Genomic DNA, 27,425 nt, shown 5'->3' on the forward strand with positions numbered 1-27,425 from the left:
CTACCCGACTACCTTCAGCTCCAGCTTGGCTTGGTCTGACGCCTCTGAGTTGACTTGGTCTGGATGGAGGGCCTCTATGGCTGCTACCATGTTGACTTCGCTGGGATGGGGAGCGTTGGACTGACTGTATCGGATTCTGTTGATTGAGTTGTTCGTATGCGAGTTCCGCCAGTTCAACAAACTATCTTGTGTACTTGTTATGAGGCATCGCGGGTGATGAGATCAATAAACACGATGATAGCTAGGGGAGCACGATGGTGACGCATTTGAACTGCTTTAAAGGCGTTATCCAGGTTCTGGATTGGTTGGTCCGTTGCAAGGTGGTGGCGGTGCTCTACTCTCGCGGCGTTTCTTGCTCGTCGTCGAGTTCTTTTAGCTTTGGTCTCTTCTTCGACAACGTTGGCGGTGAGTTCATCCTGCGAGACGTCATCCGGGAGACACTCATGTCGCGGGTTTCTGTCTCGTTGCTCTTCTTATTCATCCTCTTATCCAGTAATGACGGTGAAGAGTTCTCACTTAGGAGAGTGGCTTCCTGAGCTTGAAGTGATGACCTCCGAGGTGCTGCCTTCCTCGTAGATGGGCGACAGAGGAGCTCCCTCCTAGTATGGGAGAGTGTTAAGATAGGCGATGAGGCGCGAATTATCATCTTTGGCAAGAGCGGGTGGCTTCATGTTGGGCTAGTAGACGAATCTGCCTTGAGGAGTTGATGTGATTACCAGGCCCTGTTGCGGACCTAATAAAGGGGTCTCCTCATCCGGATCCGAGTAGTAGTCGATGTCCTCAATTCTATCTGTATCATATCGTGATCTGGACAGGGCAACCTGATCAAAAGTGGTCACGTTGCGGAGTCCGAATGGGAATCGACTCGTGTGGTAGTCCGACTCACACGATGGCTTATGTGCCAGCTCATGAAAGTCAATCAGACTGGTGGAAGAAGTCGAGTTGAACTCGGACTCATCCCCCAGCCTCTAACTAGGTCAGAAATTCGAAATTCATCGAAACTCTCGATGAGGTTTTCCAGAGCTTGGCGTTGGAGGTTCATGGTTTGTTGCTTCTTCTCTGGGGTCAACGCGATGTGGCGGTGGAAATTTCCAACGCCGTCTGCGATGCAAACCCAGGAGCCGAAGACGAACGTCGCACTTGCTTCGAACGCGACTATTGGCTTGATGATGATTTGTGCCATCAAGTTTGCCAGTGGATTCTCGGCAAGGTCCCCTACCTGGCGCGCTAGCTGTCGATGTTTAAACCCGGCAACCTACCAAGGGGGGTGCTCAAGGTAGTGTTTTGGTTAGTGGGGCTCATCAAGATCAAGAACTTGAAGATAAACGTAGACACACAATTTAGACAGGTTCAGGCCGCTAGATTGCGTAATACCCTACGTCCTGTGTGTTGGTTGGATTGAATTGCTATGGAGGGGGTCCCTGCCTCACCTTATATTGCCAGGGGCAAGGTTACAGGTCGGTTGGTTACAAGAATACTAGTCGGATACAACTAGAGGAGTTCTACTCTTATTACAAAGAGTACTTTCCTAATCCTCGACTAGTTCCTGTCTTTCACAGTAGACTACACCGTCCTGCGTCATGGTCTCCATGTCAGATGCATCTTGGTGTTCAGCCTCATATTTAGGACTATCCAAACCTTCTGGTGGACCCATAGATATATGTACGACAGGAAGGTCCGATTTTTCTAGGGTTTCGTGGAATATTGTTAAATGCTCACCCTAGACACTACTACAAAATATGGATGTTGTAACACCAACTTGAGTTACTATAGACTTAAAAAATTGTTACTATGGCACTTAGTAATACATGTTGTTAGTGTTACCTTTTCCAATGTTACTGTAGCTCAATCTGTAGGAACACAAGATGTGTGTTCTTTTACATTAAAAAAAGTGTTACTACTCTGTAACACAATTTCTTTCCTAGTGGAACATTTATTAAGTGTTACAATGATTTTCTTAGTAACACATTTTTAAAGCTCTAGTAACACTTTCACTTTTGTTGTAGGGTACATGAACATAGTTTAGAACACATGGTTTGCAACACATGTTTCACCTACTGTAACACATTCAAATTTTTAAATAAATATTATTTTACATTTGCATTTATAATGCTGTTATGAATTTTTCATACTGAACATGACACATCACTGGATCACACAACCATAAATTACAATAATATTGATAGCAAGCCGCATTGATATTGTCATAGTACTTGTTCTGTTGTTCACATCATGTGATAGGACATATACATAAAGATATGATTCTACCAAGAAAATGTAATGAAGAGTACAATGCCCATACTAATAGAAAAGGAAAAAAGAGAAAAATGTAAACATAAACATGTAGTACTCTTAAACTTTAGTGCTTCTTTATCCATTCTTGTATGCATCAATATAAAAATTTAGCCACCTATCATTTCAACCTGCATATAAAAAGAAAATTGTAACTTTACATTATGCTATGCATATAAGATACACTAAAATTTCAAAAAGCTAGCTGTAAAATACATAAATACTGAGAAAAATTGAATATGAAGTCTATCTGATAATCTGAAATAATGAGAAATTTATTTGCGCATGTATTGACAATATATTAAAAAATAAAAAATAAACATTGTCAGGGAGGGTTCAATATTTCAAGTAAATGATTGCTATCCTAAACGGCAAACTAGTTTTCACAGTAAGTGCAGAACAATAAACAGTAATCAGGCACAAAAGAAAGTAGTGAAACTCAACCTACTTATCACTTTTAGCCCAGTCTTTCTCTGTTTCCACTTACTGCTTGAACTTCTCAATCTCGAGATTTGCTAAATACCTGAAAAATTAAATCTGAATCGATGACTGAAATAACCAAAGTTTACCAGGCTGCCAACAGTTTACTCACCATTTAGATTTTTACCGGTCTTTCTGCTCATCAGTTCTGTTGCTTCGATGGCACTAAGAATTCCATTCATAAAAATAAATAATTTTCCCATCACTTCATAATTACGCATACTGAATAATCTCTCTAATATGAAATAGATGTTGTTGTGTACATTACCATGCTTCCCAATATATAACTTTGATTGCCATAAATAAAATATAACTTCATTACTAAATTTGTTGCAATATATATTTGTGAAATGTAGCAATACTTTACTACTGTAAGATACTTTTTGAGACAAAGATACTCGGATCATTTTTATGTATTCAAAATGAATGTATCAGAAGAATTTTTTTATCAAGGGTTCTGACTGATGACTTGCAGTTGCATACAAAATATGACTTGTTTGTGGATTTAAAGAATAATATTCAACAATATAATCCTATCGGTAGCAGTAGGATTCATGCACTATATTCTCATATTTTATTCTTTATTTTTATATGCGTGCACAGATAGCTATTCATCTTCACGCTTTGTGTTCTTATCTTGTAGAACTACTTTGTTGTTCTTATCTTGACTACGGCACTGTCGTGCCTGTTAATTTTTTATATACGCAGGCCCTATCAAGGGGCTCCTCGTGATCAACAAGTTACAATTGCACCAACAAAATAATCGAATATAGGAGCACTCCCGAACTGCGAATTGTAGCCTCGTGGGTATTAAACATAACAAGGCAACGTGCATAAAAAAAAGAGTTGTGAGATGAGAGGGGTACTCACGTATAGTTGTTGGCCCAGTTCTCCTAGTAGTTGTCCTGCCAGTGCAGGAGGCCAGGAGCCCGGACTTTGCCGAGGATCGTAGCCTCGTCGCGGACAGCGCGGAGGACCGCCCGGAGCCTAAGCAGTTTCTGTTTGACCAGGTTGTGGACCTTTGGCATGGATAATTTTGTAATCTCGCACTTTTACTTTGCCGCCCTTTCTTCGATCGGGGTTCAAAAAAAATTAAAACATGCTGTCCTCAGCCAGTCGACCGGTTATTGCTGCAGCTGTCTCGTGCTGCATGTGCGTCAAAGCTTTACTAATTCTATTCTGCGAGCAGCTAATCTGATAAAGATCAGTGTCCAGCCTGACCGCCTCTATATCAAAAGGAAACCGGCAAGCAATCTGCGGTCAATTTAATTACCAATCCCAGTCATCAATTACTAATTCCAAAGGTAAAAAAATTAAAAGGCCACAAAGCAAGAACGGAACTGACCTTTCTAACCAGAGTAGGACTATTTACTTGCACTAGTACCCTCAAGATTAATTATATGTCCAGTTTTTTTTTCAAACATCGCATATCTCATCAATATCCACCGAGAATCACCAATTTATTGGTGATAAATTTTATCCCCACACCGTATTATCTAATTGAGAGTATGTAATATGTTTACTCTATTGCTTAAATTTTCCTTATTGATTAAAAATGTTCTTCTATGTATTTATCCGTGTGATAATAAGAAATGGTAACAAACCTTTATATATATATAACCTTTATATATATATGGATGAAACATCAACATTATATATTTCTTCTGCAACACTTTAGCTGTAATATTACTACTTTAGCTGTAATATTACTTTGTGTTACTATACGATATGTATTTGTAACATGTTTCATGTTCTGATTATGTGTTACAACATACTACCTTTTTTAACATTTTCACTGTAACATCAATTTTGTGTTACTATAACCGTTATCCGTAACACATTTTTTTTCAAAACAAGCGGTATGTGTTACTGCCCTCATTTGTAACACTTAGCCTTGTGTTACTATGAAACTTCTTTGTAACACATCCATGAATATGTTACAAGATTGTGTTACAATATGTATGTTTTGTAGTAGTGAGATGATAACTATCACGCTTATGTGGTGAAGGACGGATAAGTTTACGAGTAAACCAGCAAAAGGATAACCAACATACTTACATGGCGAAGAACGACTAGTTTACGAGCAAAGTAGCAAAGGTCGTTGATGCTCTTGTCCAGGAGGGACCTGTCAAAGTGTGGACAGTCATGCCCTAGGTTGGCCATCAAGTCTAGGACGCCATCTATGGTCGTGGAGATCAGTAGACGAACATCGTGAAGGTTTAGGTTAGAGAAGGGATTTAGGGTTTATAAGGTAAAAGGTAGGTGCATAGTTGTTTGATTCGACTGGATGTGTCTCAGTCGGTCTTGACCTTTCATATTTATTATAAGGTGGGGAGGTCTATACCCGTGGGGAGTCAAATACATGCCGAAAAACAACTAAAACCGACCTATAACTCTTTTTCGGACTTATCCAGTAAAAACCGAAACCTCTGACATTCCAAAACTGGAAGATCTAGTTTTGACCCATGTGAGCATCTTGCGGTCGCCATATCTTCCACATCCAAACTTCAAATTAAGCAATTCATATGTCCTTTTTTATCATCTCGGCGAGAGCTTCGTCTTGGTGCACTTAAAATCATGGTTGGACCTCATATTGGTACTTTTCCAAAGGCGTTTTCACCGCTCCAATGAAATCATGTACACAACTTCAAATATGATGCTCACGACCTGCAAAACATATACACATGCCAACCTTGTAGAATAATGAGTATTTTATTTACCTGCAAAACAAAATGGGAGGATTATTACTATATTCAATCGTTTTCCTTTGAGAAAACACTCAAAGTCTCAAAGGTTATTTAAGAGTTGCGTCTTTTTACATGGGATCCACTAAGCGCACTGTTGGTCAAAGTTGAAATGATCTTTTCCATGTACATATATAAGATCCTAACATCATGATCATTGTAACGTGGTTATATTATATGCCCAAAAAGACAAAAACATATTGCAAAACTCTAAAAATACTAATGGTAGTTGACGCTACGACGAACGCACACAGGCGCTAGTCCCATCACGTCCAGCTGAATATTGTCAGCACGCAGGAACCGATGCACCAAGAGTCGGAGACGATCGAAAGATGTGGAAGATATGGTTTTATATCGCCCACTGCACGAGCGGCTGTTGCGAGATGGAGTCGAAGATGTGTTTCCAAAAAGAAAAAAATGGAGCCGAAGATAGTATCATCGTATACACATTATTGATCCCGAATTTTAATATGGCGGTCAAGCAATCGTATGATGGGCCAGACTGTGCATTTGCCGAAAGCCGCTTTTGATCGCCGGAAGCGCCAAGGCAGCCACTTCCGCGGTTCACACTGCCTGCCTGCGTCGTCCTCTCGAATCATCGCGCACGCACGATCTGATCCGTGGGAGAAGGATGCTGTCCTGGACCCCGGGGTCGGCCATCGCCGGTGTCCCCCGAACCAACGGCACCACCACCGCGGCTGGCCCTCATGCCCAGTGCCCATCACTTCGACCGATCGAGCCCTGGCATGTCAACTTGTCAATTTGTCATGCCACGCCACGCCACGGCCACTACTGACGAGCAACGATGGGCAATTAAGCAAAGCTCTCGTAAGCCAATTAAGCCGGCGGGCACACAGGGGCACCAACCGACGATCCCGTTTTTTCGCTGTCGATCGCACACGGGACGGGACGGGGCACGGGCCGATCTCGCTGTTGTTCTAAACGAATCATGGCACAAACGACCCCAGCTGACTGCCGCGGGGGAAATGCAGATGCGAACAATTACACTGACTTGACATCGCCATCTACAGTCCGCGCGACGCTCATGGCAATGACTCCTTAATTAATTACCACCCTCACAGTCACAGCTACAGTGAATTGACCAACTGGCCACGTGTACGCATACCACTGGCTACTCCTGCGTCATCAGACAGGCCTGCAGAGACGGCCCTATAGTAGCACCCACGGGAGTAAAACATTTGCTCTATAAATACAAGCGAGGGGACGGACGGAATCAGCCTCTCAGGCTCTCAGCAGCAGCTGAGTGCACATACATGTCCAGCTCCAAACCCAATCCATGGTTCCTTCTGGCACTCGCGAGAGATAGAGATAGGGATAGAGATGGGTAGACGGTGGCTGTGCATGGTGGAGAAGCAGGGCACGTGCATTACCATCCAATGCCGCCATGCCCGGCCGCTCCATGCTCCTCCCCCTCCTCTGATGAGCTGAGCTCACCAACCTTTGTGGATCCATGGATGGATGGATGGTTCTTCATGTGCCCATCTTCTCCACCGAGCACAAACTGTCTCAGCGTGACGAGCCGTCTCACCAAGTGGTAAGCCTCGCCGGAGTGGCGGAGTCTCGTTTGCGGTTCCTCTCATCGCTCATCAGCGGCTCTCACTTCGCAAGCTAAGATGCATGCTCATCAGCCCATCCATGCCTTGGATATTCTTGTATATATGTCCCTTTGCATCTCTGATTTCCTCTTTGCTCCTTAATCTCGGTGACTCCAGATGGTGTTCCTTTTTCGAGAACATGCCTGTTATTTAATTTTTGTTTACCTTGAGAATTCATCAGTGTTCTTTCAGGAGAGGACCCAGCAGTAGAGTTCAACTCGGACCACTCTTTTGGCTGTTTGCTTGATCTTCAGCTGTTCTTGGAATTAACTTTCGGGTTGGATTTGTTTTAATCCACAGCAAGTCAGCAACTCCGACCAAAATGTCATGATGGCGTCGTTTTCTCAGCGAAAATGCAGGCGATCGGGCAATCACACTATTATCCTCTGTGACAGATTTATGTAATATTGTCGGTCGGAAACTTGGAATGACATGATTGCTCTCACATTTAGTAATCCTCGACCCAAGGATTGCTTGCTTCTGATGGGCATGGCGCCGAGCTCTTCCGTTCGTCTGTCTCAGTTATCAGGAGCCTCATCTCATCCCCGATCGATATGGTGTCGGCATCAACATGGCATATATCCTATGCGTTTCTGCCGTACAAACAACAGCAGCTGTGAAAGGAACAATCACGGTGCTGTTGCTATCCTTCCCTCCATGAATAGTAAAGCATTACAGGAAAAAAAGAGGAAAAGTGTTCATCTTGGTATGGTGCGTTAGCTATAGCTTTACCATCTTAGCTGAAACGAGTGGTCTCCCGACGCTGAACATCGATTTGATACAGTCTTCATCTTCAGCGCAGGGCGCATGGTGGCGAAGGCGATCGCGGTGCAAAGCCGTGGGCAGTTCACAACACTCATCTGCACTTCGACAGTACAACATGTCAACATGAGATGCCATGATGCTTGCACAGTTCAGTCGGGCCAGATAATTGCTGGAAATCTATTTCTGGAAGCTCTAGAATTAATTAGTATCGCCATTCGCAAGCGCTTTCGCACTCTCTGAAATTGATTACACAAATCCTGAAGGAAATTGATTCCATGGTTATGTTTTCAAGCCTTTCAGGAACCTTAATTATATATGTGAACATGCGGTAGTCCTTTTCATAAAGCATAAAAGGCATTTCTCTCTCTTTGTAATCAATTGACTTCAAGATGTACCGCATTTTGAAATAGAACCTAGGAAGGAGACACTGCTTTTGAATTTCATGCCTTGACAACAGCCATGGACCAGAACGGCAGACTACTCCTAAAACAATGGATGCATGGCGCCAACACCACCCTCCCTAATTGCTCTGGATCTCACTCACCTAAAATACCCCAGTGGCCAGTGGTCCTGCCATGAAATGGATTGCCATCTCCTTCAGGCAGAGTGGTCCTCCTGCAGCATGTCTGTTGGATCCACCGCCTGCACCCTCTCACAGTGGCAGATCATGTCTACCCAGCTGCAGCAGAACGTGCCCAATCCCCAGTAGCAATCCGGGTTTGCTTCCAGATCTGGGAAAGTGGGCAATGGTGCTCGGGCCAAAGTGGCCAGGCAGACCTCACCAAATCTCCCGGTCGATCTCCCTTTTGGTGCCGTTTTTTTTTTTATATACTAATGGACCGATATCCTCGAGATCGAGCTGAGTGACGGAAACGGGGGCAGAAACTCTTTATTTGATCGTGTGGATCGTCGTGCGTCGCCTCCAAAGGAGATATTCTTGGCGTTGTGGAAGTCCACATGTAGGAAGAACTGAAACCATGGCTCTCGGTTTCTGGTGGCTGACAAAATCATCCACTGAAAACAATATCAGATTCCAAGCGCATCCCGAACGTGATCCGTGTGCGCCATTTCTGCACGGTGCCGAAAGGAACACCTGCCTGCCTCAGGGTGGCTGAACTTGATCTGAATCCTAAGAGAGGAATTGGAATTGTACCAGGACACATCCCATGCCGTCCAATTCTGCTGGTTGGGGTTCTCAACAGCTCCAATGAGGATAGGGATCAATGGCGGTCGCCAAAGTTCAGCAGGGCGAAAACTACGTCGTCGGATCACATGTGATCATTGATTTGCAGGTCGCTCTTGAGCCGGGTTGGAGGCATTGATTTGGTGGGTGCTGTTTCAGAGCCTTCCCTGTCATGCTATGACTTGTGGCACCAGCGCTTGCCAACCATAGAGCTACATTTGTGTGTGAGAGCTTGTGCAATAGTTGTCCAAGTTCCCTCATCAGTTTCGCTGGCTGCCTCCGCATCCCCAGCAGGGCTGCAACCGCCCAGAAGCTCTTTCAGGTTACTCTGGAATGGGATTCTTTCAAGCAATTCTTTCAAGCTGGTGATCACAGAGGAACGCACTGAAGGATGTCTCACTTCTGTTAGGTCTGCTGAAAACATGAGATTTCCGAAGTACAACGAATAATCACTGGCGATTTTATTCAGAACAAACAGGATGTCTTCGTCATCGAAACTGATACGCGCATATCACAATCCCTTGAGACAGATCAACAGGACAGTGACAACCCTGAATTAATCAAAAGTCTGGTATTTTGTGCTTTCAAATGATTGCGCAAAACTCTGTCAATGCACATCACTGTCCAGGCAGATGTAGCGAGAAACCACAACAAGCATAGCGCATAAATGAACAGACCAGTCTCTTCATTTCATTCTATACGACGTGCATATCAAGAGGCTAAGAGCCTAAGAAACATTTGTTTGTCTTCACATGGAAAGCTGAAACAACATTTCTGCCAAGAAAGCAAAAATCATGCTTTTTGTTAACCTTACAAGAATCCCAATGTAGGTCATGAACTGGACCATAATCAAATAGTGATAGGGAACTGGACACTTATCATTTCTGCTCAATATCACCCACATCTTGACTGTAGAAATAGTTGTATGCAACTGCACAAAACAAGCTGGGGTATTTCTGGGAGGCATGTATTGAGCCAGTTTAATCCAGTTACAGAATTTATTGTATATCTTACAGAAGTTCTCCTATGATTCCGGAGATGTGAAGACGCAAAGTATTAATTTTATCAAACAGTATTACACCCATGCTATGAAAATGGTTATAATAATGGAATGGAAGCCTGGAAGGGGTGCTGTATAAACTGAGATTATTATTCTTGTCAGAAGGTAAAGCCCAGGTTTGGTATGAAAGTCAGTTGATGCTGGTAGTAAGTGTGAAAAAAATGGTTCAGTGTTGCATCGCTGTCACTTTGGCGATCTACTTAGCCAAACAGAAACAGAAAACCATGCACACTTTTTTTCTCGCAGGAGAACTGCATGTCATTATATTAAGAAGAATAAATGAGTGGTTTTAGAAACCACACACACTTAGGCTATTTACAAAAGCAGTCGGTTCAATAAGAGCATCTGGTGAGTGACATAAAAAATGAAAGAACTCATCCAGAATCAGAAAAATATACATGATTCAGGGGTGGCAGAGTTAGTCATCAGTTTTCTCACCACAGTGGGCATTTATATCTTCAGTCATTTTTCAACAAAGAAGGTCATAATCATGGCCATGATGAGGATATTATCATTTCCAGGGTATATAGTCACTCTGAACTTACGCCGTGAATATAGAGTCTTCTTGAGTTTATACAAGAGATTTGTCTGCAAAAGAAAACAATTCACAATTGTTGTTATAAACTGATAGAACAAAAGTTTTTCAAAGCTAAACTTGTAAAATAAAACTTCTAACATAAAACAATAAGTTTATGTTCGAGAAAAAGAACATTAAAGTTACTGCAAAGAACATTGATCGAATCTTGTTAAAGTTACTGCACAGAGCATTGATCGAATCTTGCTAACACAGTTGTTCTATATTACCTGAGCAACGATGGAGTCCCCCTTTATTATTGTGCATGCTCTTCGGAATGTACTTCCCAAGAGCCTATAGATTGGTTTTGAACCTTCAAAGCTGCTTATTGGTGGGATGAATACATGTACCTCCTTTCGGCTTGAAGAAGCAGACATAACTTTCGCAGTGAAAATGATGTGTCTATGTTCCATACTATTTCCACTGAATGCTTGCCACTCGCCCTAAATAAGGAAAAATAAGATACTTAGCGCTATATTGGGTCATGGGTCCATGCGGTCAACTTGCTGGAACTTTAAACATTCATAGTGAAAACTGCATGAACTAACCACATGAAATTAATGCCATTAAATTTTTCTTGTTATGAGGTATCTTTATGTTATCTTTCAAGTATATTATAATGTTTATTGGAATAAACCTTCCTTCATCTAAAATAAGTATATCACAATGAGGAACCATGGTCAAAATGTTGCATTTGGACTGCATCTCTATGACCAAACAAGTATCTTCCTGTAAGAAATGAGCTAGAAAAGATAAGTTACAATTTTAACGAATCTGCCATCCATCCCACATTGACACTCTGCCTAGAAGGCTAGAACATCATATATTGTCAGGGACTGCTACGATGAGCTAAATGTGTATCCCTTTCTTTTCTTTATCCATCTTCCAATCCTGCATTAGATAGATGTCGCAGTTTGTACTCTGAAACTTCATGGTTTTCAAACAGTAAAATGCACAATTTAGTGTCTGTATCTGTTAGACTATTACTAACAATTCCAAGTGCATCCGGATTCCCGAATTCATGATCTGTTCAGCATCCATCCACATTGCAAACTTGGTTAAGAGTTGCAACTCCTTCCCTCTTATATTCAGCAGGGCACTCGTTAGATTATGTCCATGGCTCCAAGCTACACTGTTCCGCAAAACCCGATGTTTGATTTTTTTTTTCACAGTACCACTCATTTGTTACATTACACTACTGTTACAGAATACTATTGATACTAAAATCTCCACCAAGAGTAACACTTTGCACTACAATTGAAGATAACCAGGTAGGTAGACGCAAATCGAAAACCACCGCACTAATTTTCAGCACTGATTACTGCTGTCACGATTCCCTCAGATGTATTCCAATCTTGCGTATCATAAGAAACCTCTCCATAAAATCCCTATTCCAGTTCTGTGTCGGACCAGCTTCATCCAAGAACAGGTCCAAGAAAACCAATCTGCTTATCGTCTATCCACAATCATGGAGCAGACCAAGTACTGAATCAGGAGCCAAGAACTGATAATCACCTGCCCGCTGGTCCTGACGGTGACCAGGACACCACCGGCGCCGTCGAAGAGCGCCGTGCCCCCGTCCCCGCCACCGCCGCCGGCGATGCGGAACGCGAGGCGGCCGGTCGCGTCGTGCATCGCCATCTCGGTCCCCTTCTTGAAGACCGTGAAATCCACCGGGACAACGGACCAAGCAACGGGAACCGGCGCCGGCGCCGGCGGCGGGGCGAAAGCGGCGGGTTGCTCCATATCAGTTATCAAGAAACCCAGAAGCAAGAATCAGGCGAGTCGGGGGAAGGGAATTTTCTTGGGGGAAAGGTACGGCCAGGTGGATGCGTAGTTTCGGTGGAGGTAGGAAGGAAGAAGCCAAGGGGAAGGAGAGATCAAAAGGCGGATGTTGGTTGATCGATTTGGCGCAGCGGCCGCGGCCGGCGGCGGTTGCGAGTTTGCGTTTGGGTTTCTTCGTTTCTTGGACGGCTCGACTAGCTGACGCGGACAGCGACCGCCGTTGATTCTTCCTCCACCTGAATACGATGCGTACGAACCTGCTCCCCCATCTTCGGCTTGCATGGACCGTTGAGAAGAGTATCCTCTGGGCCCTGCTGAAGAACCTGGTACCTGGTCGGAATTTTGCTCTTTTCTAAAAAATTTCTTATGTTCAAAAAAAAATTCTCATCGGACTTTTGCTTTTTTGTCACGATTTCTCATCGTCGATCTTTGGACTGGCAGAAAGTAAGCTACAGCGTAAAGGGCCGGATCGAATGGACGACTCAGTGTGTGGTGGTTTACCTGGGCTAGAAGTTGGGCTTGCTTTGTTCTAAAAAGAAGAAGTTGGGCTTGCTTTTGTGCTAACATGGCCATTTTAACCTTTGAACTATGCACACTTTCATCAATGCTGTTCATGACATGTTTCTGCTCTCTACACTTAAGTTGATTCTTTAGCGAAGTACAGTTAGCCCTTAGCTCTTTGTAGTTAGCAACCAGCGGTTTAAGCATTTCTTCACCCATTCTCTAATGGGAATGAGGTCATGTTTCATTGCTCAGTCCATGGATGTATTGTTGCAGTTGTGGAGCTGTTCTGTGCCACATAGACATTCGTTTTCGTTTACGTCAAGCATATGTGTTTTAATTTGTAAAAGAAAAGTTTCAGGTAATTCTTGTCGAGAAATGGAAAGGACAAATGAGTGCCTTGTTTTTTAATCTCTCTGAAGCTCATGCCCTGGAGCTTTGTTTCCATCCCCTCCCTCCGATTTTCAAACAAACATAAAAACATGGTATTCAAGATTTGGGAGGCCCAAATGTGGATTAACCTAGCAAAGAAAAATAAATAACATATTATTGAGATACTTTTGCTAATTCTATATAAAATTGTGGGAAAATTATGTTAAAATGACTATAGATCCATGGCGATAAATTACAAACTCACTTTTAAATGTACAAGCCAATTTGATGTTGTTGAGGTTTCCACATGTGTGTAAAGGTGAACTCACGATACCACTCTCGTTCATGTAATATGAAAAACACCAACAAAAAATACTTTTGCAATATTTAATACAGATTATATATCTTGCCAGCATATACCCAACAATGGATTGTTAAATGTCAAAATTGACAAGATACCATGTCACCCTCTAGCTTATTTCGCAACAATTTGTTTGGAAAGGCTATAACCTAGCTTGAATTACAAGATATTCTGCATGTCTAAATAGGTCTACTTCCTAAATCACTAGATAAAATTATTACCCATATCATCCATAACAAATATTCTCTCCATCCCAAATTAAATATTCGTCTTGGCTTTTCTACGTACATACATTTTGATAGGCAGCTAGATATATACTATGTCTTGATACACAGCGAATAATAATTTGGAACGGAGCGAGTAGAATCTAAAATGGAGAAACACACTATTAAACTCTCAACACGAATGGCAGCTAAGCCTATATTTGCTCTTGTTGATCTTTCGGTTAGTGCTGCAACTGTGGCTACTATTCTGCAATACTATTCGCTACTGAGTGGAATGGCCACTGTTCAACAATACTTTCCAACACTAATTGCACACTAGCAGTCCTACAGGTGTTTGCAATAGTGGAGGGCATCTCACATTCTCACCCTCACCTCTGGTATTGCAACAAGCGTTAGCCTCCCCGCAGCAACAACTGGCCCTATACAACCAATTAGCCATTGCAAACCCCACTGCTTATTGGCTGCAGCCACAACCTCGTTATGTTCTAGCAACTACTGCCATTAAAGCAATTGGCAGTGATTAACCCTGCCGCCTTTTGGCTGCAACCCATCATTAGTGGCCCCTTCTAGATTACTCCTACCTATGAACTATGTTCTGACAATAAAGTTTGCATGTCAGTAAATGTGACTTACGAGAGAAACAAGAAAATTATTGATGAAGATATGTGCACCCTATCTATATCGAAGTATTTGATAATTATCATTGATCATTCATTTTTAATAATGACAATGGTAGGAGGACATGTCTTGGTTTGTATGTATACCAAAAAATTATAAGTACTGCTCCTTTCCGAAATGTAGTATATTTTAGTTTTATCCTAATTTAAACTTCTATATATTTTATAAAATTTATATAAAATTATAATAACATCTACAACATCAAATTACTTATATTAAATTTACCATGAAATATCTCTTGAGAGTGCATTTATTTGTTATATATTTGAATATATATATATATATTTAAAATTTGATTAGAAGTTTAACTTAGAACAAAATTAAAATGTTTTACATCTTAGAATGCAGAGAATATCTAGTAATAAGAGAAATTTTAGATTGTTTAAAAAAATGAAAGCCGTCCATCCGATGAAATTGAATGGTGGAAACAAAGTACCTAAAAAGAAGTACTAATTTGGTGGGACCAAGTACAAAAATAGTGAGAAATTACTATGATGCCCTTTTAATTATGTGTAAATCTATTTAATTCTTTTTTGGTAGGAAGGATAAGAAAATAAAGTACCTACTTTAAAAATATTGTAACAAAGCTCCTAGTAATAATCTTTTATTCTGATGGCCAACTATTTCTCTTTTTTTTTTTCGCGCTAAACAAGCACTGCGCTAAACGGACGGGCCACATAAGCCCTCACTGTTCAAATGTTCATTGGCGCACAATACAGCTACTTTCTCACCGTCTTTGGCCCACTTGGAGCAAAGCACTGGCCCTGGTTGCACGATTGCATCCGCAACCGCTGCCTATTTCTCCATCACATCCGAATCATAAAACCATTCCGGCCACATCATGCCATCATCACTTGTAACATAAAGCTATATCCTTTTCAACTCTTAGGTCTTGTTTGGGAGGAGGGGCTAAAATTTAGCCTTGGGCTAAACTTTAGCCCTCTCAAATGTTGAGGCTAAAGTTTAGCCCTTGGGATGTTTGGGTAAGGGGCTAAAGTTTAGCATTTATGTTGATAAAAGACCTATTTACCCACGTTGGAGGAGTGAGAGGGAGGAGAGAGAGAGGGGCAAGGGGAGGAATTTTGGATAAGGGGGACCACTTTTAACCCCTTTAGTCCATTTTAGCACCTCTAAAGGGGCTAATGGATTATGGGGGGCTAAAATTTAACCCCTCCATTTTAGCCTATATGTTTGGAAGCATTAGTGGCTAAAAGTGACTAAAATGGGGGTGCTAAAATTTAGCACCCCTCTCCCAAACACCCCCTATCTAGACAAAAGAACGTGAAGCAACAGGCAATTAATTAGCTCCATGTCAAACAGCTGAATCATCAAATAAAATCTGCCTTTCCCAGTCGCCTAGCCTTTTTCTCTTGTGCTGATGCGGCAGCGGAGACTTGGGCAAGGCCGCAACAATTTTGGGCGGCGGGCGGTTAGTGCCAATCTAGCTAATAAAGTACCACCCTTCCTGATGATGCATTGGAATTGTACTTTTTACTCGATGGAGGGAGCACGTAGCACTAGAAAAATCGAAGTATATTTATTTATTTAGTTTTACCATTCCTCAACAAATATTCTGTGAAATTTGTTGTGTTCCTCCCCCGCATAAAAGTTGTAAACTGGAACATAAATCAATCTCTAGCTAAAATGATGATATGGATGAAGAAAATGAGACATTAATTTTATAAGAAAAAAACAAGAATGTAGAGATCCGTAGGCACCTCCTTTTTTCGCGCCACCAATTTTATTCGACAGCCCCCGTCATCCTATTTTTTTCTCTATCTTTATTGCAACCACAGACAAAACTATCACCTTGTTCGTCGTGTGAGAATTGTACGATACATAAAATCAACAAAAAAACAGCTTTCATCAGGAAAAAAAAAACAACAGAGATTTTGACGCAGATAAGCTCCAAAAGAATAAAGTGCTTGCCGCCATCTTTCGCTTCGCTTTCAGCCAGCCAGCCAGGTGTGCGTGCGCGTCCACGCAGCGGCGAACGGACCGAAAGGGCAACATCTATGCGCTTGCGCCCCGCCTAATAATGGCCGCCCGTTTTTGTTGCTTACCGCGCGCCACCCAGACGTCTGCCACTGATCGGTCCGTCTCCATTCTCATTCTCCACTGCCACCGCCCCACGAATACCCGCCGCCCCCTTTCCGCGTCTCCTCCTCCTCCTCCTCTTCCTCCTTTATCCCCCGTCGTTGCCGTGGGGATCGGATTTTCTCCGCCTTCAGGGAGGCGTGCGCGCAAGGGGTCGGGTCGATCGATCGAGAGAGCGCAGGGATGGCGGCGGCGGTGAGGGTGGACAAGGCCACCAACGAGCTGTTGCTGGGCCCCGACTGGACCCTCAACATCGACATCTGCGACGCAGTCAACTCCGATCACGGGTACGCCGTCTTTTCTCTCTCTATCCATCCATCAGCCTTTTTCTTTCATCGAGGTCTGGGAGGCGCCGTTTTGAATTCTTGGTTCCTGTGCCACCGCAATAATGGTGAACGGTTCGTGTTCTTGGCACCATGCGAACGGAAAGGAAACGTGGGTTCATTTCATTCGATTACTGATAGGAGAATTATTCTTGCTCTGCTGTGTTCCATCTTCGGATGATCATTCTGCGATTGGTGCAAACAATCAATTCTTCCCCCGAATTTTCCTCCTTTTTTTTTTACTTTCCCCTATTCTCTCTGTTCGCATCAGCACCGCAGAAAGTAGCGGAACAATCTACCATTTTTCCCTGGAATCCCCTTTGCACTCAAAGGATAGCATGGCACCTTTCCTATGTGGACAGAGTATCCAATCAAGTGTAGGAAGGGCACCATTTTCCAGTCTTCTCATCATGCCGCCTGAAATTTAGTATTTTTGCTCTTATGATTATTTTTTTACGATTGCACTCATGATTATTGTGTTCTACTTGGGAACAAATGTTGTGATTATCTAATCAAGCGCGGGAACTTTTTTTCTACGTTCATCATGTCGCAAGGAATTTAGGAATTTGCTCCCATGATTTGTTCTCTGTAACACATGGAGTATATCCATTTAGCATTTCCTGTAGTGCAACCTAAGAAAATCTTGTTCAGAGCAGTCTGCCTCAATAGAATGTAATATCATGCATTGATGCCTGATGGTGACACAATGGATTTTCTTGTACTTACAAGCAAAATACATTTAAAGGTGGAATTGGACCATGATACCTTTTTTTCCCTCTTCATGCTTGTTCTAAATTAACATATCTACGTTTTCACAAGAAAAAAAAACACTAGAAATGTTTCAGATAAAAGGGCACTTCATGCATTGGCTTCTGCTAAAGTTTATGCTAATGGAGAAAATTAAGCCATTTGATTCAGTAGTTTGATTTGAAATATAGCTTAGATAAGGAATGGATCAAATGAGAAGTGTATTATCAGAAATTTTTCTTCCAAGGGCCCTCTTTCAAGCAGTTTGTAAAAAGAAATATATGATGGTCATTTAAAATCTTCAGAGCATTCAGCAAAGAAAATCCAAGCCATTGCGCCCTATCGTTTTGTGGCAATCCAAATTAGCTACATGTTCTGAGTGGCCATAATCTCATATTTGTTATTTACTGGACTGATGGGAATATATACAGCATACAACTTATCTGCTTGCTCAAAAACTCCTGATGGGAGCAACAGTTTCCAAAAAAGAAAAAAGGAAGGTAGCCCAAGAGGTTTATTTTAAATATATTCTAAAATAAACCTAAAACTATGTTTATAATGTTAGGTAAAGCCATCTAAAATAGTTATACAATACAATCCTATTTGTTTTGGGTAGCATTTTAAATTAGACACGGAAAGATTTCACATCAGAAATTGTGGCCACTGAAAAAAAGCAATACCGAGATTATTTAGGCCTCGTTCGTTTGTTGTGGATTGAAATTGGCCCAGGAACTGTTCTGGTTCGGGAATGAGTGAATCCAAGAGATTATTCACTTGATCTGGTTGTTTCTGTTCCGGACCTCAAGAGGTGGAGAACAAATCCGGGCCTCGGGTGTATGAAATGGCCGAGACGGGCTGGACTCCATTCCCCATCGGCCTTAACCGAACGGCCATTTTGCCATGCGCCGGATTCAAAACCAGGCCAGATCAATCCGCCCAGAATGGGCCTCATTCCGGGCTGTTCCGTAGTAACCGAACAAGACCTTATAAGGAAGTAACTTTTATTCAGATGAACTAGGCCCCCATATTCGAGATGAATAGGACTCCAATCTGGGACCTGAAGGTGACACAACACCTCCAACCAACAACGATAGCCTCTTTTATTTTGACTGTTCTTGAAATATTTTCATTGGAATTTTAGGATCTGTAAAGGTCATAGGGCAGGACAGAACAGTGTGTTTTATTTTTTGTATGTGTTTCCTACAAGAGAAAATGGTGAGCTAATAATATGTATTGATTCAGGCAAGCAAAAGAGGTGATTAAAGCTTTGAAAAAACGTATTCAGCACAAGAATGCGAATGTTCAATTTCTTGCTCTGACGGTATGCTTTCCAGCTTGAAGTACTTTGCAATCCTTTGGTGTTCGTACTTACGAATGCTCTGAAATGGCTTTACAGCTTTTAGAGACTCTAATAAAGAACTGTGGGGATCGCGTGCATGTTCAAGTCATAGAGCGCAATATACTGGACGAAATGATGAAAATTGTGAAGAAAAAGGTCAGTTTTCAGCTTTTCCTTATGGCCTTTCTGGACTTCGAGCTACATGCCACATGGACTATGTGAGTGAGTGTTAGTGAACCGAATTATGGAACTCAGTGAGTGTTAGTGAATTCTGTAGTATGGAACTTTATGTGTTACACAGCTAAAAAAATATCATTTTGCATGGCATCATATATGATCTATTTAGCTTTCAAGCTAAGCAGATTTGTAGAGGCATTGCTATAAACCTAAATTATGGTACACTGAAAGATGCATTTCTTATTTCTTCAAAGTTGAAAGGAATATTACAAGCAGTATATCTACATGGGGATGCAGTACTTAGATAAAGTGAATTATGTTGTTTCAATTACTGAAAGAAACCATTTTTTATTTGAAATCACGTATATTTATGGAATTTCAGTCTTATTAAAAATAATATTTGCACTCCATAGTAAGATCTCGTTTTTGCTTTTCCCTTTTCTGTTGCCATCTATTTATCCAATTTCTGACCAAACATATATCTTTCTAGCTGCTAGATTCAGTTTAATATTTGACTATGCATTTCAATAACCATGTACTGTATTGAGTTCCTTTTTATTTCTTTTCTCTTTTTTGGGCATTTTGATTAAGATTGTTGACTGCTATCCCAGGCAGATATGCAAGTGAGGGATAAAATCCTGACACTCCTGGACTCTTGGCAAGAAGCATTTGGCGGGCCTGGTGGAAAGCACCCTCATTATTACTGGGCATATGCTGAATTGAAGGTGTGGTTGGTGTCTCTTGCATTATCAGATAGCTATATTACATGAGAAACACATTACTTTTAGCATTATTAGTGTTACTTCCACGTGGGGACTAGTATGATTTCTTATCCTATTCTGTGTCAACTGTAACCTTGAGTGCATAAAAAGCTCAACAAGATACATGGAACTATTACTAAGGGAATTTAATAAAAATTGACTCTACTTTCTGCACCTTACTGTCTTGCACTGTATAGTCAAAACTTGCTCAAGAATCACATTTTCTGAAAACTTGTCAAGAATCATATTGAAAAACAATTGTGTGGTTGAGGAGAAATTTGAACTATACAAGTTTAGACCGAGAGCACTATAATACTTATGAAAAATGATTAAAGTATATTTTTTAAACACCTGTATAAAGTATTCCTTTAAAGAGATTTTACATCAGATCGGGAGATTACTTTGCATGAGATGATGGATATTTTTAATTGCAGCGAGCTGGAGTAGAATTTCCTAAGCGCTCACCTGATGCTGCACCGGTATTTACTCCTCCGGTCACGCGCCCAGCATCTTTGCCATCATATCTTCAAGCAGGGTATGGAATGCAAGTCAATTCTTCCTTGACGCTTGATGAGGTGATGTCATCTAACGGGGCTTCACTGAGGTAACCTTACTTTTCCAAGAGAAAGAAAATTTGGGTGGCAGTATTCTTTTGCCTCCTGTGCTACATGACATGCTTTTATCTGATTAGCATGCCAGACTTGGAACGTATGCTGGGGGCTGCGGAACTATTAGGCGAGATGCTGAGAGCTGTGGATCCAAATGATCATGATGTAAGCATATATATTTCATCATTTTTTTTATACGTAACATGTAGTTTTCAATAAGTTTCATACTGTTTAATAATAAACTAGGTAGATCGTTATGTCCATTACTTCTGTATCTTTGACTGCACAAGTCTGCATTTTGCTAGTAAAATACATATGGCTTTAATATTGTGGTGTTGAGTGACTCTTGATTTAGTTAGTACCCATTCTATGTCTCTTCGTAAGTATTTGTGCAGTCTGTGTATAGCCAGATTAGGCTCATCCGGTCCATCTCTCTTCTATATTTATGAACCCTATCATGACATAAATATGCATTTATAAAGTAGCATTTCTGACAACTTTTTAATGCTTAGGCTGTCAATGATGAAATTATCACGGAACTTGTAAACCAATGTCGGTCAGACCAAAAAAAGATCTTGAGTCTGGTAAGTTCACTGAGGTATGTGACTGCATGACTCTTGTTCTTCATCTATGATCTGTTACTTAAGGAGATGTGTACCAGTGGGCGAACCAGCAGTTTTTTCAATTACACTGTTGGGACACTGGTTGTTTGATTTGCATCTAAAGTTCCCGTTCGAAGCTACTGATATTATTCTACAAATTTAGGAGGCTAGGGACAGAGATGACTGCCATCAATTATTTACATCTTGCTAAGTCAGGACGTCGCTCAAAAGCATGGGTCCAGATAACACTAATGATACTGTTCCTTGTAGGCTCTTAGCATTTTGAGTATTATAAATATAAACTATCATTTTAATCCTTCCTAGTCTGAAGCCATCCTGTTAGAGTCCTTTCGTTGAATACTCCCTCTTTTTTTTAATACATAATGTTTCGGACAAGAAAATTAGTTCAATTTGAAGTAATTAGCTTCTCCTAAACATCATAAATGAAGTTTGAAAACTCTTCCCTAGCATACTAATGTTGACTAGTAGCAAGCAAGCACTCATTACACAGGGATGATTTTCAGGATAGTAGTTGTAAATATGTTATTTTTGGTACCTACTGTCAGTCTATTCTTCCAAATTAATTGCCTGAAGCTCTTCTGTATTACAGGGATGAGGAACTCTTGGGCCAAGCTCTTGACTTAAATGATAAATTACAGATTCTGCTTGAGAAACATGATGCAATGGCATCAGGTTCTCCTCTACCAGCCGAAGTAACAGATGTGGTGAGTGAATTGCCAGCAGGAACCACTCCAAACCTAGGTGAAAAGGTTGCTCCTACAGCTGCAGTTACTCCAACAATGGTATCAACCAATGTTTTAAATGACGAGGAGGAGGAAGACGAAGATGACGAGTTCTCTCTGCTCGCTCGCAGGTCACACTGTGACCATGCCAATCTTCTCATTCTTTACTTAGCCTCTTTTCGTTGCATCATTTAGAGCTGACAGTTACTTTTGATCAGGAACTCAAGATTCAGACCCACAAACAGTGAGAGTGCCTCTCCTAGTTTAGGCACATATTCGTCAACCATCCACGAGGGAACATCAAGTTCAGCAGCTTCTGTTCCCTCTACAACTTCATATGTTCCAAGCAATGCATTGTCTCTGCCTGATCCTCCAGCCCCCGTGAGGACTTCTCCAGAAGACCAGGTTATGAGTGACCTTCTTGCACTCACCATATCGTCAAACCCATCACCACCCTATACCCCAATAACACCTGAACCAGCCTTGAATCAAGGTGGCTCAACAGCTAGTCATCCACAGCCTTATAATGTAAATCAAGGACATGCAACTGCAAATTATGTAGCTCCATGGGCACAGCCCCAGTCTCAAGCTGCAGGCATTCAGCAACAGACACCATCCCAGTCACAGTTGCCCTACAACTCATTAGCTTACCCGCCGCCACCATGGGCCTCCCAGGACAGCATGGAATCGAACCCTTTTGTGGTATCATCGTCCCAGCATCAATCAAGCTCCAACTCGCCTATCAACGTGCCACCGAACTTGAGGCCCCTACAGCAATCGCAGTCTTTTGCAGTGCCACTTCGCACTGCGAGTTTAGACTCACCAATAAATGGGAACCTGAAGCAACCACTCTCTGCTGGGGCTCGCAGACCATCTTATGTTTCTTCCAACAAGTTCTTCGATGACCTGTTTGAGAGAAATTCAGATGGTAGCCTGAAAGTAGGCGGTACAGTTGGCAGTGGCACGTCCAGTCCATACAAGGCATAGTGAGGACTATGGAAAATAAAATGTAAAGAATGCTTATCATGCTAGACTGTTCGCTTGTCTTGAATTTTCCAGTTATCAGCCTGCCTGCATGTTTGTGGGATTTCCCCTTCTCAGCTTAGAATGATTTGGTTGATGCTTCTGGCTGGGGAACTTGCTGACCTGTAAATAAATAATTTATGCCAAACCAAGCTAGTTGAAAGCATCAGCCTATTTGTTAGCCAAACATTTTGAATGGCAGTAACGAAACAGTTCGGTTCTACATGTACAGTTCTTATGTAGTACAGCTGGTTTCTCTCTGCTGACCAATGGTGTCTATAACATAGCAAAACTCATGTCTACCAAATAAAGTTAAAATATGCCATGTGTAGACATGAAGTTGATGCCCACATTTCGCCATTCCACTTCAGCAAAGAACAGAGCACATTTGTTCAGTACGCTGTGCACACTTGGAGCTACTTGCCAACATTTTGGTATTTGTAAAGTTTGGCACATAACAAGTAGTACCCGAAGTTGACGGTCGCCATCACGGCGAGCAACCAGTAGATGTTCTCCAGCCTGGACGCGTTCATGTTGTTGGGCAGCCACGCCGTGGCGCGCCGGACGACGCCGACGAGGGCGGTGCTCAGGTAGAAACCGAGCGCGATGACCACGGCGACCATCCCCGTGGACGTGTTCCTGAGCGGTGGCGGGAACTCCTCGTAGTACAGCGTCACGCCGCCGGGGAAGTACAGCGCCTCGCCGGCGCCGGCCAGCGCGAGCGGCAGGACTAGCCAAGTCACCGACAGCGGCGACACCCACGCCGGCTGGCCCTCCGCGCCGTGCGCGCGCACGGTGGCCATGCGGCGGCGCTCGACGACGGCGCACGCGGCGAGGCTGAGGACGGCGAGCACGTGGCCCGCGCCGATGCGCTGCAGCGGCGTCGGCGTGTGCCCCGTGAGCCGCCGCCAGAGCGGGAGGAGCGCGCGGTCGAGGAGGATGAGGGAGGCGACGATGGAGACGAGGATGACGACGGTCATGGAGCCCGCCGGCACGGTGAAGCCGCCGAGGGCGCGGTCCATGGCGAGCGCCTGCAGGACGGTGAAGTTGATCTGCGTGCCGAACGCGACGCTGAGGACGATGGACGAGCTCCACAGCGGCAGGATGCGGACCACGGCCTTGAAGTCCTCCACCTCCCGCACCGTGCAGATGCGCCACGGCCGGACCACGGACCCATCCGCCGGAGTGACATCGCCGTCGGTGATCAGTGCCGCGCGGTTCAGGAAGCTACGATCGGTCGGGTGTGCATGTCGAAGCGGATACCATTATCGTCAGTTTAGTCATCAAGCTTCCATACATGTGACACAAAGTGGCAACAAAAATTCTGAGTTGACAAGTAAGTCAAATTTCTAGTATGAGGTTATTCCCACCTTATATGTTGTATACTTAGCGTCAATTTCTAGTATGCGACTAGACACACTCAACACCGTAGATTGGGTCTGATTAATTCCTACGACACAATTAACGTGATCTTTGAACGAAGTTCGTTCAAATTAATCTATCGGACAACGACATCAGGTTATCAAATCTACCAATATGAATAACGTTGCCGTCATTCCTCTGTTTTCTCTGATCGCTGATTCTAGTAACGTGCACTGCCTTCATCCCTATGTATGGCCAATATATAAGTTGACATTGCCAGATTATTTGAGAAGTTTGTTGCTGACATCTTTGACTAGCTCCTGGCACTGCTAGGCGGGAGGAGACTGCGCCGGGTCAAACGCATCCCAATTTTGTCAAATTTTGCTAATTTTTTGAACCATGATGCTTGACCTTACAAGGCAACGTTCTTTTTTAAAGTGTATGAAAGGGCATCGTTTTCTTACCTGAAGCTGTCGCTTGGAGCAGCAAGGCTAGTAGCGTCGCTGACGTCGCCGTCCTTGTCACTGGCACTGCTGCATCGTCGCCCGTGGTAAAACCTCAGCTCCTCTGACGTCGTCGCCAAGTTGACTTTCCATTTCCTGGCGGCGGCGACGGCGACCCTCGCGAGCGCCGTGAACGGGCTCCCCTGCGCGCCTGGCCGGCGGTAGTAGGGCGTGCCGGCGAGCAGCGCGGCGACCCCCGCCAGGCTGGCGGCGCCGGAGATGGCGTAGCCGAGCGCCCACGACACGTTGTCCTGGACGTAGACGATGGCGGTCGAGCCGACCACGGAGGAGGCGTAGAAGAAGACGAAGTACCAGTTGAAGAGCACGTCGCGGTCCGCGGCGGCGTCGAACTGGCTCGCGCCCAGGGTCGCTTGGTTGAACCGGGCGCCCCCCGCGCTGACGCACAGCATGAACACCGCCGCGTACAGCGCCGCCATCTGCCCCGTCGACGCCGGCTCGCACGCGTCGCCGCCGGCGCCCGGCTGGCACGGCACCGGACGGAGGCCGTGCAGGCTCGCCGTGAGAGTGAACATGACCAAGGCCTGGTCCCGTGTGTCCATGCGTACGTTGGTGATTCTGTCTGACGAGGAGGAAGATAATAAGAAATTAGATGCACTCACCAGGACAGAGAAGACCATGGACACGGCGACGACGGGGTAGCAGCCGAAGAAGGCGTCGGCGACGATAGCGCCGCCGACGGGGGCCAAGCTGAGGCATCCGAGGGCGATGCTGGAGATCTGCGCCGCGTCGACGCGCGGCACGTTGTACTTCTTGACGAGGTAGACGACGAAGTTGCTTGTCGCGCCGCCCCTCGCCACTCCAAGCCCGAGCATCGCCACGGCGAGGAAGGGGAAGGTGATCCATCCCCCCTTGTTGTTCCTGGCATCACCAGGCTGCGGCTGCAGGGACTCGTGATCGGCTCTGAGGTTACGGCGAGGCTGAGGTTCTTGCGGCCCCTTCGGCTCCATTCTGCTGTATCTCCCTCTATCAGGTGCTCGATCGATATACTTGCACGTTGTTACAGAAAAATGGCCGGATTATATATAACTCTGTATGACTGTATGTGCACGGGTGGGGAAGTCAAGACCCCGGAGTACGAGGGACAGTCTGAAGACGACCAGACGAGTAGTGAACGTTGGAAACGGCCATCTATCCCTTTATTTTTTTATATATATACAAAACATAGTAAATACATGCACGTAACCTTATTTTTATGAATATTTTTGAGTGGCCGAACCGACAGATTAATGAGATTGACGAAGCTACCATTAGCATCTCGATGTTGACAGGCACGTCACCTGCCACTAAAAGAATAGCGTCGAAATTCAAGAAAATACAAGCATACGTGTTGAGGCGAGGAGAACCCAGGTGAGCAGGTTTCACAAAGAAAACTTAACAGCTGAGTTACGCTTAGTTCGTGGTCACCTGTCCCTTTCGATAGGTTCACCCATTCAGCTCAATTTCTAAGACCAGCTACATGGTGACTATTGTCACGCCCAGGGTTCCCATCGAAATGAGCGAAATTTGTGAAATTTCAACTGAAATTTGGATTAAAAAGTTGGATCTTTTCGTGAACAGTGCGATATTTCGGATGACCATGACCAAAATTTTGCGAAATTTTGGTCAGAATTTTTATCCCTGGTCACGCCTAGTTCCTTTTCTATGATAAAGAGACCCAAGTGATGAAAGAATATTTGATTTCCAATACGTTGGTATCACTTCTCTCGCAATTGTTGCTTGCAAATCTGCTATCTTAGTTTGTTGATTGAATTGAAAGTGGAACGCACGTAAGTCCTTGGTCAAACTTCACAAGCAAAGACAAAAATTCGGAAAAACTATTTGTCACACACGCTACTAGGTGCTCCCACGTCGCAGAAGGGAGCGAGAACCCTGACGTTAATACATTTTTTTCCCATTCAAAACTTTAAATTTATCTTTCTCATAAATGGTAGATCTTATTGAATCCATTCAACCTTTGTGCTACTTATAATTAATGCAACAAAATAAGATCTAATATAGATATTTCTCGTTTTTCGAAATGTTAGAACATTTTTCTACTTGGCATTGTTCTCCTGAACCTGGACAATTTGACGGTGAGGCTGGAACAACTTTGTTCTAAACCTGTAGTAACTTCTAACCGAAACAATTTGATGGTAGAGCTATAAAAAATTGATAGTGAAGCTAAAAACTTTAATGTGAAGCTCTAAGAATAGTTCAATTTAAAAAGTCAAAATAATGTGATCCAAATGTAGTCAAGTGTAGATTTGTTTTAAAGAGTTCAACGTGAGGTCATGAATTTACATGCAAAGTATATAAGCCCTACAAAGTTGCTTTTAAAGCATGGGACCAGTTAATAGAAGTTAGATAATATGGACTTTGGCAGAACTCAACTCCGAGATCTAGGTCGGATATGTAATTTGAAGATTAAAATAAAGTGGTTTAAATATATGTATTGATAAAATGATTCATCCGAATGCTTCAGATGTACCTACAATTCTGGTCCCT

General features: G+C 43.2%; 3 protein-coding genes and 1 long non-coding RNA gene across 7 annotated transcripts; 2 read left to right on the top strand and 2 right to left on the bottom strand.

Annotated features, from left to right (window-relative positions):
• The first annotated feature begins 6,619 nt into the window (after positions 1–6,619).
• On the top strand, positions 6,620–8,340 carry LOC117850321 (uncharacterized). Of its 3 annotated transcripts, none has more exons than XR_004639225.2 (2): positions 6,620–7,843; positions 7,930–8,340. It is a non-coding gene; the product is annotated as an uncharacterized lncRNA (long non-coding RNA). The 3 variants fall into 3 exon arrangements; XR_004639227.2 differs by having other exon boundaries at positions 7,935–8,340; XR_004639226.2 differs by having other exon boundaries at positions 6,620–7,838.
• A 2,000-nt stretch (positions 8,341–10,340) lies between these two features.
• Positions 10,341–12,749, bottom strand: LOC117850320 (protein LURP-one-related 7). The gene is made up of 3 exons (XM_034732148.2): positions 12,230–12,749; positions 10,945–11,157; positions 10,341–10,728 (listed from the first exon to the last, which is right to left on the bottom strand). Exons 1-3 carry the CDS (start codon positions 12,458–12,460, stop codon positions 10,603–10,605), a joined length of 570 nt encoding a protein of 189 aa, XP_034588039.1. The 5' UTR covers positions 12,461–12,749; the 3' UTR covers positions 10,341–10,602.
• A 3,936-nt stretch (positions 12,750–16,685) lies between these two features.
• LOC117849619 (TOM1-like protein 6) lies at positions 16,686–23,280 on the top strand. The gene is made up of 9 exons (XM_034731234.2): positions 16,686–17,019; positions 19,045–19,123; positions 19,199–19,297; positions 19,930–20,043; positions 20,514–20,683; positions 20,771–20,852; positions 21,200–21,285; positions 21,900–22,163; positions 22,251–23,280. Exons 1-9 carry the CDS (start codon positions 16,916–16,918, stop codon positions 23,017–23,019), a joined length of 1,767 nt encoding a protein of 588 aa, XP_034587125.1. The 5' UTR covers positions 16,686–16,915; the 3' UTR covers positions 23,020–23,280.
• On the bottom strand, positions 23,210–26,290 carry LOC117849616 (protein NRT1/ PTR FAMILY 2.3). Of its 2 annotated transcripts, XM_034731233.2 has the most exons (3): positions 25,541–26,289; positions 24,882–25,462; positions 23,210–24,282 (listed from the first exon to the last, which is right to left on the bottom strand). In XM_034731233.2, the coding sequence occupies exons 1-3, from the start codon at positions 25,886–25,888 to the stop codon at positions 23,472–23,474; spliced, it is 1,740 nt and encodes a 579-aa protein (XP_034587124.1). In that variant the 5' UTR covers positions 25,889–26,289; the 3' UTR covers positions 23,210–23,471. The 2 variants fall into 2 exon arrangements, with proteins under 2 accessions (XP_034587124.1, XP_034587123.1); XM_034731232.2 differs by having other exon boundaries at positions 24,882–26,290.
• Between the last annotated feature and the right edge of the window lie 1,135 nt (positions 26,291–27,425).

This window comes from Setaria viridis, chromosome 3 (genome assembly GCF_005286985.2).
Source record: "Setaria viridis chromosome 3, Setaria_viridis_v4.0, whole genome shotgun sequence".
Lineage (NCBI taxonomy): Eukaryota > Viridiplantae > Streptophyta > Magnoliopsida > Poales > Poaceae > Setaria > Setaria viridis.

Bases quoted from the DNA above. Each gene is read 5' to 3' on its own strand.
- LOC117849619 (XM_034731234.2), top strand. From the start codon at position 16,916: ATGGCGGCGGCGGTGAGGGTGGACAAGGCCACCAACGAGCTGTTGCTG. The intron at 20,684-20,770 runs GTAACCTTACTT...TTATCTGATTAG, and splicing joins TCTAACGGGGCTTCACTGAG to CATGCCAGACTTGGAACGTA. The intron at 22,164-22,250 runs GTCACACTGTGA...ACTTTTGATCAG, and splicing joins TTCTCTCTGCTCGCTCGCAG to GAACTCAAGATTCAGACCCA.
- LOC117850320 (XM_034732148.2), bottom strand. From the start codon at position 12,460: ATGGAGCAACCCGCCGCTTTCGCCCCGCCGCCGGCGCCGGCGCCGGTT. The intron at 11,158-12,229 runs GTGATTATCAGT...TTCCTTATTTAG, and splicing joins CCGTCAGGACCAGCGGGCAG to GGCGAGTGGCAAGCATTCAG. The intron at 10,729-10,944 runs GTAATATAGAAC...TTTCTTTTGCAG, and splicing joins GGGACTCCATCGTTGCTCAG to ACAAATCTCTTGTATAAACT.
- LOC117849616 (XM_034731232.2), bottom strand. From the start codon at position 25,888: ATGGAGCCGAAGGGGCCGCAAGAACCTCAGCCTCGCCGTAACCTCAGA. The intron at 24,283-24,881 runs GTAAGAAAACGA...GACCGATCGTAG, and splicing joins GCTCCAAGCGACAGCTTCAG to CTTCCTGAACCGCGCGGCAC.